The 13,311-nt window shown below is 37.6% G+C and overlaps 2 protein-coding genes across 2 annotated transcripts in view; both read left to right on the forward strand.

Moving 5' to 3' along the window:
- Positions 1-10,911: 10,911 nt before the first annotated feature.
- LOC111366616 (ATP-dependent DNA helicase DDM1-like) lies at positions 10,912-11,406 on the forward strand (the record flags this gene model as incomplete). Its single annotated transcript, XM_022987334.1, has 1 exon — positions 10,912-11,406. A coding segment is annotated over one exon (276 nt), but the record flags the coding sequence as incomplete, so codon positions are not given.
- A 1,591-nt stretch (positions 11,407-12,997) lies between these two features.
- Positions 12,998-13,311, forward strand: part of LOC111366618 (phosphopantetheine adenylyltransferase) — a gene marked incomplete at its 3' end in the record, with an annotated part of 2,911 nt that continues 2,597 nt past the window's right edge. The window contains exon 1 of the mRNA XM_022987335.1: positions 12,998-13,309. Coding sequence (XP_022843103.1) covers positions 13,241-13,309 — 69 coding nt within the window. The remainder of the gene's footprint in view (positions 13,310-13,311) is intronic.

The following is a 13,311-nucleotide window of genomic DNA, read 5'->3' on the forward strand; positions in this document are numbered from 1 at the left end:
TTATGTTATCAGGGAATAGAAGGGGTGGTGGAAGAAGACCTTTCAGGTTTGAGAAGATGTGGTTGAAAGTAGAAGGTTTTAGGGAACGAGTACAGACGTGGTGGACTTCCTATGAAGTCAGTGGGTCTCCCTGTTTTGTATTGGATCAGAAGCTAAAGGCGTTGAAAGGGGACTTAAAGAAATGGAATTAGGAAGTTGTAGGCAATGTTAACTGCAGTAAAAATCAGTGTCTGTCAGAGATAGAGGAATTGGATAGGCGGGAGGAGAATCAGGGGTTGACTGGGGAGGAGAAGGAGAGACATAGAGTATTAAAGGAAGAGATGGAGAGGTTGGTGGAGATGGAGGAGATTAATTGGCGACAGAAATCTAGAGTTACTTAGTTGAAAGGGGGGGGATAAATGCACTAAATTCTTCCACAGGGTCGCCAATTCTAATAGGAGGAACAACTCCATCACAGTTTTGGAGGTGGACGGGGTTACTTATGAGGAACCACAGGAAATTGGAAGCCTACTGGTGAATTTTTATCAGAACCTCTATCGGGAGCAATTTGAATGGAGGCAGAATTGGAGGGATTGCACTTTTCTACAATCACTGAGGATGATGCCCGATGGATGGAGAGACCATTTAGGGAGGATGAAATTAAGGAGGTTGTTTTCAGCATGAACGATGATAAGGCCCAGGAACCGGACGGTTTCTCGTTCTCATTCTACAAAGCATGCTGGGATGTGGTTCGACCGGACATTGTAAATACTTTATCTTATTTTTTTGAACGTGGCAGATTTCAGAGAAGTTCTAACACCACATTTATTGTGCTTATCCCTAAGAAATCGGGAGCGACTGGTATTAAGGACTTTCGTCCCATTAGCCTTGTCAGCGGGGTGTATAAGATTATTTCGAAAGTCCTGGCAAACAAATTAAAGGAGGTGCTGGGAAAAGTAGTGTCCAAGTTTCATAATGCATTTGTAAAAGGGCGTCAGATTTTGGACTCTGTGCTTATAACGAATAAATGCATAGATTCAAGAATGCGCCTAAGGGCCCCAGGAATTCTTTGTAAGCTAGATATTCAAAAGGCTTACGACCATATGAATTGGGGTTTCTTGTTGTATATGCTCAGGCGCTTTGACTTTGGGGATAAATGGTGTAAATGGATTCAATTCTGTATTTCTACTGTTTCATTCTCAGTTTTGGTCAACGGAACACCAGAGGGTTATTTCCGGAGCAGTAGAGGCTTGAGACAAGGGGATTCATTGTCCCCATTGTTATTTGTCATTGTGATGGAGGCTCTCAGTAGGATGATTGAAAGAGCAGCGAGAGCGGGTTTGATAAGGGGTTTTATGGTTGATCAATTGCATGTGTCTCATCTGTTATTTGCAGATGACACGTTGATCTTATGCGATGCAGATGTTGAACAATTCAGAAAATTGCGCCGTCTGCTCTTATGTTTTGAAGCGGTGTCTGGTTTGAAAATCAATTTGGGGAAGTCTGAGACTATTCCAGTTGGGAAGGTCAATAATGTCGAGGAGCTGGCTGATATATTGGGTTGTAAGGTTGCGCAGTTGCCGATGTCATATCTAAGACTCCCGTTAGGGGCACGATTTAAAAGCACCCATATCTGGAATGGTATTGTGGAAAGGATGGAGAGAAGGTTAGCAGGGTGGAAGCGTATGTACCTTTCTAAGGGAGGTAGACTTACTCTCATTAAATTCACTCTCTCCAATCTCCCTACTTACTTTTTGTCATTGTTCCCCATTCCGATTGCAGTGGCAAAGAGATTAGAGAGGCTTCAAAGAGAATTTCTGTGGGTAGGGTTGGGAGAGGAGAGGAGACTCCATTTGGTCAATTGGGGAGTTGTTTGTTTGCCAATGAGGATGGGGGGTCTTGGGGTGAGGAGCCTTGTGTTGCTCAATAAAGCCTTATTAGGCAAGTGGTTGGGGCGATTTGGAGTGGAGAGGGACAGCTTCTGGAGAGAAATAATTGGGGCGAAGTATGGTGTGACCGATGGGGGATGGTGTACATTTGAGGATCGTAGTTCTTATGGGGTGAGCTTGTGGAGGTATATCTGACGGGGATGGAGTGCTTTTTTGGACAAATTGAAGTTTGTGGTTGGAAATGGTAATGAGATTAAATTTTGGAATGATTTTTGGTGCGGAGATCAACCGCTGAAGGAGAGATTCCCTTCTTTGCATCGCATTGCCTCAATGTCCATTGCTATGGTGAGTGATCTCTTAGACATTCATAATAGGAGCTATAGCTGGAATATTACTTTTGGGAGGGATCTTCAGGACTAGGAATTAGAAGATTATTCGCTGTTTATGACCATTTTACATGAGGCCCAAATTCGGGTTGGAGAGAGGGATTGCATCAGTTGGAGGACAGCACAGGATGGCATTTTTTTGGTTCGCTCGTACTTTGGTTCCCTCATGGGATGTGTGAATAATTCATTCCCTTGAAAGTTGGTATGGCAGTGTAAATTGCCTCGTCGAGTGGCATTCCTATTGTGGACAGTTGTGAGGGGACAGGTCTCAACGATGGATAATCTTCGTCGTAAAGGCTTTTATGCAACCGAGTGGTGTTATATGTGCAAGAAGGATGGGGAGACGATTGATCATTTGTTCATTCATTGTGATGGTGTACGTTGGATTTAGAACAGTATACTCAGTTCACAATCTATGGATTGGGTAATGCCTCGTCGTATAGAGGACGTGATACGGGCATGGCGTAGAAAACTTCGGGATAAGGATAGCAAACTAGCATGGCACCTTATCCCGGGCTGCATTGTTTGGTGCGTGTGGAGAGAAAGGAACAACCGTTGTTTCGAAGACCAAACAAAGACAAGAGAACAGATAAGAGAAACATTTTACTTTACCTTGTATTCTTAGTTTAATGCTGTGGCTAGAAATCCTATAGATAGGTTGCCTAATTTCATGTTTTTCCTTAATGGCTTAAAGTGATTGTACATCCCCCGTATATTCTCTTTTAAGTAATAAAATTATTTGATTACCTATCAAAAAAAATACAAGTATAATTTCCAAAAGCTGACCAAATACAAATCTTGTGCTGGATATATTAATGATCTATTATGTATATGAAGAAGTTGAGATATGATATTAATTTAAGGCTAATATAGCATCTATAGCTCCTCAAAACTTATGCTAGTAGTATAGCATATCCCATTCCTATTCTGTGTTCTACTCTCTCGATCCATTCATTGGCTATTCTAGACTATTATAATTGTAGCCTGCCCTCTATATTTTCTTATTGCACTCTCAGTTTTGCACCATTTCTTTTTGCTGCATCATGTGTATTTCCGTCTATCATGGCCATCTGTATTCATTTCTGAGGTTTAAAGTTTTATAAGTTGTGCTTGCACTGCAGAATCCACAGATGGATTCGCAAGCTATGGATCAGTGTCACGGGATTGGGCAAACAAAACCTGTTCATGTTTACAAGCTAGCTACTGCTCAGTCTGTTGGGGTGCTTCATAAGCAGCATTAATCTCTTCTCTCCCATTTTTCAGCCCTTTCTATTATTCTTAATGAAGAAACCTTCAATGTTATTTTATCAGTGTCGAATTCTGAAAAGAGCTTTTAGCAAGTTGAAGCTCGAGCATGTGGTGATCAGGAAAGGACAGTTTAAGCAAGAGAGAACCAAGGCACAGTGATTTCATGACGGTTTGTGCGCCCTGCACCTTTACCATTTTGTTGCATGTGTTTCATGTTGTATAATTTAGTGCTTTAAATTACCGGATCTTTCATATTAAATCATCAAAAAATACAAGAATTAAAGCGGAAGCGTACCTGAATCAGATATGGTTAATGCAATATGAATTTCGCGGTATGGTCTTCCAAATCTACACGCAGTCTCCTTTTCCTCTCTGTGATGGGATGCAGTAGAGAATGAATAATACATTGCGTGTGATCTGGGGACCATAACCTATTTATATAGGGATGTCGTTTGACCTAATTCCGCCTATCATAGAATTAGGACTTGGGCCCAGTCTCTACACATATGTAAACCCATACTTTAATTTGATACATTAAAACTCAAAATCGAAGCCTTATTAGATCACTTTAATTGGGCTCAACATTAAAACCCAAAATCGAAGCCTTATTAGATCACTTTAATTGGGCTCAACCGAATTCGATATCCTATAATTTAACACACAATTATTCACACATACAAGCCCATCTTTAATTAAAAATCCTTACAATCTCCCACTTGGGCTATATGTGTCACCTTATAATTGTGCATTAAATATAACCTTATGAGTATTCAGAATTTTGCTATCATTACCGAATATATCCCCAAACAATCTCGTCCATCAATCATATCGACATAGGATCAAAGCGGCTTTCGCTACTTTCACGTAGCTAAACCCATCAATGGTCACGTATATCAATATAACCGAATGACATGGATCAAGCATGGATGTGTAGCATGGAAATTACATGTAATGTGATCTGTAACTTGCCTATTTCCAACTGATCCACCTTAATACCTTAGTGAGATCATTTTAAACAAGTTCAGATATAATTAACAAAATAACTTTATAACTGAAAATAACTTTAACTTTAAACCGTATCCAAAATAACAGTACATGTGTCCAATATGAAAAGCAAAAATACAAACTCCCACTGAAACTAGATATCCTCAAGAGACATTACACCCATATGAGCAGTGTGCTCATGAAAGACCTTGGGTATCAATCCCTTAGTAAGCGGATCCGCAACCATGGAGTTTGTCCCAATATGCTCTATTGACACCTGTCCACTCTGAACTCTTTCTTTAACAGCAAGGAATTTGATCTCTATGTGTTTTGACTTCATCGAGCTCCTGTTGTTATTAGAATACAGCACTGCTGATTTATTGTCACAAAATATCTTAAGTGGTCTTTCTATATTGTACACAATACACAGCCCAGTGACAAAATTACGCAGCCATATTCCATGATTTGATGCCTCATAACACGCTATAAACTCCGCTGCCATGGTAGAAGTAGCTATGAGTGTCTGCTTAGCACTCTTCCAGGAAATAGCACATCCAGCAAGCAGGTAAATATAGCCTGAAGTGGATCTCCTACTATCTTGGCATCCCGCGAAATCGAAATCAGAATAATTGATGATCTCTAACTGATCCGATCTTCTGTATGTGAGCATGTAGCCTTTTGTTCTCTATAAATACCGCATGACCCGTTTGGCTGCTTTCCAATAATCCATTCCCGGGTTACTTAAATATCTCCCTAGCATCCCAACGATGTACACTATATCAGGACGCGTACAAACCTGAGCATACATCAAACTCCCTATAGCTGAGGAATAAGGAATCTTCTGCATTTCTTTAATTTTCAAGTCATTTTTAGGGCACTGACTTAAGCTGAACTTGTCTCCTTTAGCCACAGGGGTGTCACATGGTTTACAATCTTGCATGTCATATCTTTTAAGTACCTTTTTGATATAACTCTTTTGTGATAATCCAAGAATACCTTGAGAACGATCTCGGTGTATCTGAATTCCTAATACAAAAGAGGCATCACCAAGATCTTTCATCTCAAAATTCTTTGCTAGAAATCTCTTGATTTCGTGCAATAAGCCTATATCGTTGCTGGCAAGCAATATGTCATCGACATATAAAACCAGAAAAATATACTTGCTCCCACTGAACTTGTGGTATATACAATCATCAACCAAATTCATCTCAAAACCAAATGAGATGATCACCTGATGAAACTTGTAATACCATTGACGAGACGCATGTTTGAGTCCATAGATGGATTTCTTTAATTTACAAAACATTTGCTTTGCATCATCCGATACAAAGTTTTCTGGTTGTACCATATAAATTGTTTCATCAATGTCACCATTGAGAAACGCTGTCTTAACATCCATCTGAGGTAGCTCAAGATCGAAATGCGCTACCAATGCCATTATAGTCCTGAACTTGTGGTATATACAATCATCAACCAAATTCATCTCAAAACCAAATGAGATAATCACCTGATGAAACTTGTAATACCATTGACGAGACACCTGTTTGAGTCCATAGATAGATTTCTTTAATTTACAAATCATTTGCTTTGCATCGTTCGATACAAAGTTTTTTGGTTGTACCATATAAGTTGTTTCATCAATGTCACCATTGAGAAACGCTGTCTTAACATCCATCTGATGTAGCTCAAGATCGAAATGTGCTACCAATGCCATTATAGTCCTGAAAGAGTCTTTCGAAGAAACCGGAGAGAAAGTCTCTTTCTAATCGATGCCTTCTTTTTGTGTAAAGCCCTTTGCGACAAGACGAGCCTTATACCTCTTTACATCACCTTTCGAATCCCTCTTGGTCTTAAATATCCATTTGTAACCAATGGGTTTTGCACCTTCAGGCAATGGAACGAGGTCCCATACGTCATTGTCCTTCATGGACTTTATCTCTTCATTCATAGCTTTGAACCACTTTTGAGAGTTAGAACTTTCCATGGCTTGACGAAAGTTGATCGGATCATCTTCCACCATTCCAATGTCAACTTCATGTTCTTGAAGAAATACGATGTAATCATTCGAAACCGCACTTCTCCTCTCTCTAGTGGATCTTCTTAATGGCATTGGTTCTTGAGGCTGTAGAGTTTGTTCTTCTGGAACAATTTGTTGATCTTGAGAGAGAGGTATGACATTGTCTTGATCCAGAGTTGCTTCTTGAACAATGTCAGGGATAGAAACCTGATCATTGTCAATGGCAATTGGAGGAATTTCAACATATTCCTCCTCAAAGACAAAGCCTGTAACCCTTTTCCCCCCCCCCCCCCCACAAACTCAACATCCTCAAAGAACCTAGCATTTCCTGTCTCGAAAATTGCCTTAATTGTGGGATCATAAAACTTGTAACCCCTGGACCTTTCAGAATATCCAATGAAATAGCAACTGATGGTCCTTGCGTCTAATTTCTTTTCATTTGGCTTATAGGGTCTTGCCTCAGCTGGATACCCCCAAATATGTATATACTTCAAACTAGGCTTCTTGCCCGTCCAAAGCTCATATGGGGTTTTATCAGTGGCCTTAGTTGGAACTCTGTTGAGTATATAAGCTGCAGTCTTTAATGCTTCACCCCAGAGAGATTCTGGTAAGGTAGAATGACTAATCATACTCCTCACCATGTCCTTAAGCATTCTGTTTCATCTTTCAGCAACACCATTCATAGTGGGCGAACCCGACATAGTATACTGTGGGACGATACCGTATTCCTCTAGGAATTTAGCAAACGATCCTGGACGCTGTTCACCTGAACCGTTATATCTGCCATAGTATTCACCCCTACGGTCAGATCTGACGCTTTTAATCCTTTTGCCGAGTTGGTTCTCAACTTCAGCTTTATAGTTTTTGAACACATCCAGTGACTGTGACTTTTCATGAATGAGATATATGTAGCCATATCTTGAAAAGTCATCTATGAACGTTATAAAATATTGTTGACCATTCCAAGAACCCGTAGGAAATGGTCCACAAATATCCGTATGTATAAGTTCTAAGACGTCCGAAGTCCTATTGGCTTGAAATCTCCTTTTATTGGTTTGTTTTCCCTTTATACAGTTGACACACAAATCATAATCTGTGAAGTCAAGAGGGTCGAGAATCCCGTCAGACACAAGTCTCTCAATTTTCCTTTTGGAGATGTGACCCAAGCTCTTGTGCCACAACGAGACAGAATTCTCGTCGTTTAATTTTCGCTTTACACCTCGAGTACTTACATGCAAGATTTCATTATAAGAAGCAATTGTATCAATTGAATAAAGATTATCGTAACTTGATAAAGAACCGGAACCAACCAATTTTGAATCACGAAACAAACTAAATTTTCCATTTCCAAAAAAACAAGTATAACCAAATTTGTCCAAAACAGAAATAGAAATCAAATTCCGTTTAAAAGACGGTACAATAAATGTCTCAACAAGATCCAAATAAAATCCAGTCTTTAACAATAATCTAAATTTTCCTATTGCCTCTACTTCCATTCTATTGCCGTCGCCAGCATAGATGTATCTTTCACCATCACTTGGTTTTTGACAACTCAGGCAACCCGGCATAGACATACTGATGTGAGTTGTTGCACCAGAATCTATCCACCATGTATGTCTAGGTACCGAAGTTAAATTAACCTCAGAACAAACCAAATGAAGAATAGTACCTTTCTTTACACACCATGCGTGGTAATTGGTGCAATTCTTCTTCTTATGACTTGCAGCTCCACAGAAGAAACAACCGCCTTCAGTTGGTTCCTTATGCTGTTTCTTTTGCGGTGCCGTACCTACAGCTTCCTTATTAATCTTTCTTTTCTTGTTGCTTTTGTCCTTAGAGGTGGTGGCTAAATGAGCACTTTCTATCTTTTCATGCTTCAGTCTTTCCTCGTCTTGGACACAGTGTGAGATGAGCTCATTAAGGGACCATGAGTCCTTTTGACAGTTATAGCTCACCTTGAATTGACTGAAATGTGCCGGAAGGGATATCAGAACCAAGTGCACTAACAAGTCTTTAGATAAATCCAACTTGAGTGCCTTTAGTTTTGAAGCAATGTGAGACATTTCCATAATGTACTCCCGAATGTTTCCTTTCCCTTTATACCTCATTGAGACAAGATTTGCCAAAAGTGTACTTGTTTCAACCTTTTCATTCTTGGGAAACCTCTTCTCAAGGTCCTCAAGGAAACCCTTAGTCGTAGTCACCTTATCGGACATAGTGTCCCGAAATGCTTCTGGAATAGCACGCTTCATGACCATTAAGCTTATGCGGTTCGATCGTTCCCACTTTTCCATCTCCCTCTTGTCATCAGAGGTACTCTTATCAGTAAGTGCAGCAGGTTGATCGACCCGTAAAGCAAGGTCTAGGTCCATGACTCCGAGAACAATCATAACGTTCTCTTGCCATGCCCTGAAATTTGTGCCATTTAACATTGGAATTGAATTGATGCTAGCAGAGATATTAGCAGCAGAACCTGAAACTGAATTAGAGAACATTTATTATGAATAGCTCACATGAATATCTTTAATATGCAAATAATAATAATCTCAAATAATGGTAGGGCCCATCACAAGATACCAAGCACAACATCAATATCCAGTCTTTGGACAGAGATATTGACTTGTAAGCGGTACTCTTGGTGTAATGATCCAACATTGACGATAATACAACGTATCAATCAATAAACCTTTCTTTGGACCGATTTATTGATCACACATTAAACCAAATAATCGTCACACGTTTATCACCACAGGTGCATGTGTATTCGGCTAAATATTGACCTTCCTTTGGGCCGACCAATATTCCCATGAATAACACATGCACAAACACTTTTTAACATTCTAAGTTAGTCAATTTTCACAAGAGAAGTTGCTTTGGCAACATGTTGCTTCAATTAACTAACTTTTGAATATTATATCTCTTAAAAGAGTCTTTAATACCAAAATTTGAGAAAGAGAATCACCATTTTTGCATATTTTGATTAGTTTTAAACTTTAGGGGCCTTAGAATTAATAATTCAAAACTTTAAGGGGGCAAAATTAGTTAATTCCAAACTTTAGGGGTTGAAATTAATGAACTTGAAACTTTAGGGACCATAATTAATTAATTCAATACTTTAGAGGATCAATTAGAACAAATTTTAAAACTTTAGGGGCCAAAATTGACCAATTCAAAACTTTAGGGATCAAATTTTAAAAATTTGAAACTTTAGGGGTCAATTTGAATTATTTATGAACTTAGGGGGCCAATTTGAACTAGTAATTAAAGTTTGAGAGCTTTAATTATAAATTCAAAACTTTAATGGCCCGAATTAATTAATTTTAAAACCTTAGGGACTGAATTATTAAATCCGAAACTTAAAGGCCCAAAACTTAATATAACTTAAAGGTTAGGGACTGAAACCTTAATTTTGTAACCCTAGCCCTAATTGCAACTAAGGACCTCAATTCATCTAATTTAAAGAAGAGGCCCCCGTCCCCAAAAAAATCTAGAAAACCGAAAAAAACCTAAATTTATTTTTTTCTTTCTTTCTTCTTCTTCTGGCTGCGGCGCACTCCGACACCCCCCAAAGTAAGTGCGCCCGGCACTACTGCTTGGCAGCTGCGGCGCTGCCCACGCAGCAACGCTGCGCAGAGCTCGTCGGCAGCGGCGCCACTGCTGCTGCCGGAATATTTTAAATTTTTTTTTTTTTTTTGTAAATTTGAAACCAAAATCCGAATTCCAAATATGAATTTTCTCAACCATTAATCCGAATTTCGAAAATAACAAAAATTATACCGCAAAAATTTTCAAATTTAACAAAATATATAACCAAAAATTGTTAAATCTGAAAATTTCAAAATAGATTGCAAGAATCAAACTAAAATTTTTGATTCTCAATGATTCAACATGAAGAGGCTCTAATACTACTTGTTGTATAATTTAGTGCTCTAAATTACCGGATATTTCATGTTAAATCATCAAAAAATATAAGAATTAAAGCGGAAGTATACCTGAATCAGATATGGTTAATGCAATATGAATTTCGCGGTATGATCTTCCAAATCTACACGCAATCTCCTTTTCCTCTCTGTGATGGGATGCAGTAGAGAATGAATAATACGTTGCGTGTGATTTGGGGACCATAACCTATTTATATAGGGATGCCCTTTGACCTAATTCGGCCCATCATAGAATTAGAATTTGGGCCCGGTCTCTACACATATGTAAACTCATACTTTAATTTGATATATTAAAATCCAAAACCGAAACTTTATTAAATCACTTTAATTGGGCTCAACATTAAAACCAAAAATCGAAGCCTTATTAGATCACTTTAATTGGGTTCAACCGAATTCGATAGCCTATAATTTAACACACAATTATTCACACATACAAGCCCATCTTTAATTAAAAATCCTTACATTTCATTCCTGTACTTCTCACTGATCCAGTTTTGTATACTCAGGAAGAGGAACTGCTAGCACTTCTTCGAGATGAAGAAGATGGAGAGGATAAGTGGATACAAACGAGCATCAGCGATGAAAATCTAGAGAAAATTTTGGATCGCAGCGATCTGATTATGAATTCTTCCGAGGACGAAAACCCTGAGACAAAGCCAACCCCTATTCCTCTTAAAGGACCTAGTTGGGAAGTTGTTATCCCAACCACAACTGGTGGAATGCTGTCGACCCTCAACAACTGATGCCTGTTTCCATTTTACAGTTGAATGTGATTTTTGTTGATGCCATGTTGCTGTAAGTTTTAGAAGTTTCCTCTCAATTTTTGTTAATATTCAGAGAGGAACACGTTTTGGAGAATGGATAGACAGGCTATAATGTAGACTGCAATATTGGAACCAAGTGTGACAGAGATAGGCATCATACCATAACTTTGAATGATTGAATTGTTTGGTTGACGTGAATTATCCTGATAATTAATGAAATAATTTAAACTTATTTGTAGGGTGGCAATGGTTCGAGCTTCTAGTTGGCTCGGGCTTACATTTAAATGAGCTGAACTTGGTTTTTTGCTTGGCGAGTTGAATTGATACCAACCTTGGGGCTCTTGGACTTGGGCCTACTCTAAGGGTGGGACTCTGGGCTTGCTCTAGGTGTCCTAGTGTTTAATATTGAGAAAATTAGGCACATAACTTTGCCCATATTTGACATAGCTTGTTTGAGTTTTACAAGTTAACTTTCGTGTTGGATCATGCATTTTATTTGATTTACAATTTTTATTTATTTTTAATAAGTATAACAAGTTATAGACCTTGTCTGGAGCCAATTTTTGGGGCAAAAAAATTGATTTTCTAATCATTGGCTATCGAAACTTTTGATTGCTCCTCTTAGGGGTGGGGCCCACAATCAAAGATAACGGCTCCATTTTCAGTTAAAATTTGTTGAAGTAGCACCAGATAAGGGTATAATCTCAAAAGGATTTGTGAAATGGGGATTATTTTAGTGCTTATAAGATCATGTTAATCAGAAGTACATACTTATTTTTTTATAACAAGGATTTTAGTTAACTTTATATTGAATATTAAGATATTAATTAAAATATTCAAACTAAGAATCCTCAATTGAAAACCAGCACAATTCCTCCAAGTCAATTATTTCATAGCTAAAAACTTGTGAATTTGCATTTTTATATGACTGCACACTGTATTCCCAAATGAGCTTATAATTAAGTATTCAAATGTCACACCCTCCTTGAAAGTGACATTAACTTACGCCTCAATTTGACATCTTCATGATTTAATTAATGGTAACATTTAACTAATTTATACGCTCTCTTTATTTTGAAAGTGATTTGTAAATCAAGTCAAACAAAATGATACAAACCCTTCTTATTGTACAATTCCTATCGAACGCTCACATGGGGTGGGTCCCATATAAGTTTAAAAAAAAATTGAAAAAAATAAAAATAGAAATCTATTCTATCCACCCTCATGTGAGAATTCTGTACATGTTTTGTAAATAATAAATTTGTACATAGAGATTTATTGAAATGATACACAACTATGCTTAACTAAATCGATCAAAAAACTTTAAAAGTTCAATTTGTAAATTATCACTATTATTCAACTGAATTTTTTTCCAGCATCATCAAACACATTCTCACATAAAGTCCATTAATATATGAAAAGAAATAATAAACTGAAAATGAGAATAAATAATAATTATTTTCAAAAAAGAAATTAAAAATAAATTTAGGAGTTAAAATAGAGGACATTATTGGAGAGCATTAAAAATTTTACTCTCTAAATTTATCGATCATCTCTATTATTTATAAGGTGATCTTAACATATAGAAATCTATTGAAGATGATCTTACTGATTATGTCGGAAAAAAATAATTGAAAATTGGCTCAATTATACCTAAAAATATAAAAATAAAAATTATTTAAATTATAATTGAATCCAAATTTTATTTCTTCACCTTTTACTTTTCTAGATAGATGATAATTTTCAAAACATTAGTTTAAATCGAAGAGTGTCTAGATGCAATGTATGATAATATCCTCGTGGGGTTGGTGATTTGAGAGTGCAGCTCCCTATATTGGCATATTCAAGAAAAATCCAATCTATTTATGGAGTCGTAGAATATTAGCTACATCCTGGCCTGCACCCAACAAATTCCAAACTACTTTACTACCTTACAATTCACCATTGTTTTCGGCCTTGTACTTTTCTCTCTCTGTCAAGTCAACCCATCTTCACCAATTTTTCACTTTTCTGTCAAAAACCCATAAATTAAATGGCTATATTGAACGCAAAATCTTCACAAAATTCAACGATTTCTAATCCCAATTCGTATTGCGCGGTGGT

The sequence above is a fragment of the Olea europaea genome, chromosome 18 (genome assembly GCF_002742605.1).
Source record: "Olea europaea var. sylvestris chromosome 18, O_europaea_v1, whole genome shotgun sequence".
NCBI lineage: Eukaryota > Viridiplantae > Streptophyta > Magnoliopsida > Lamiales > Oleaceae > Olea > Olea europaea.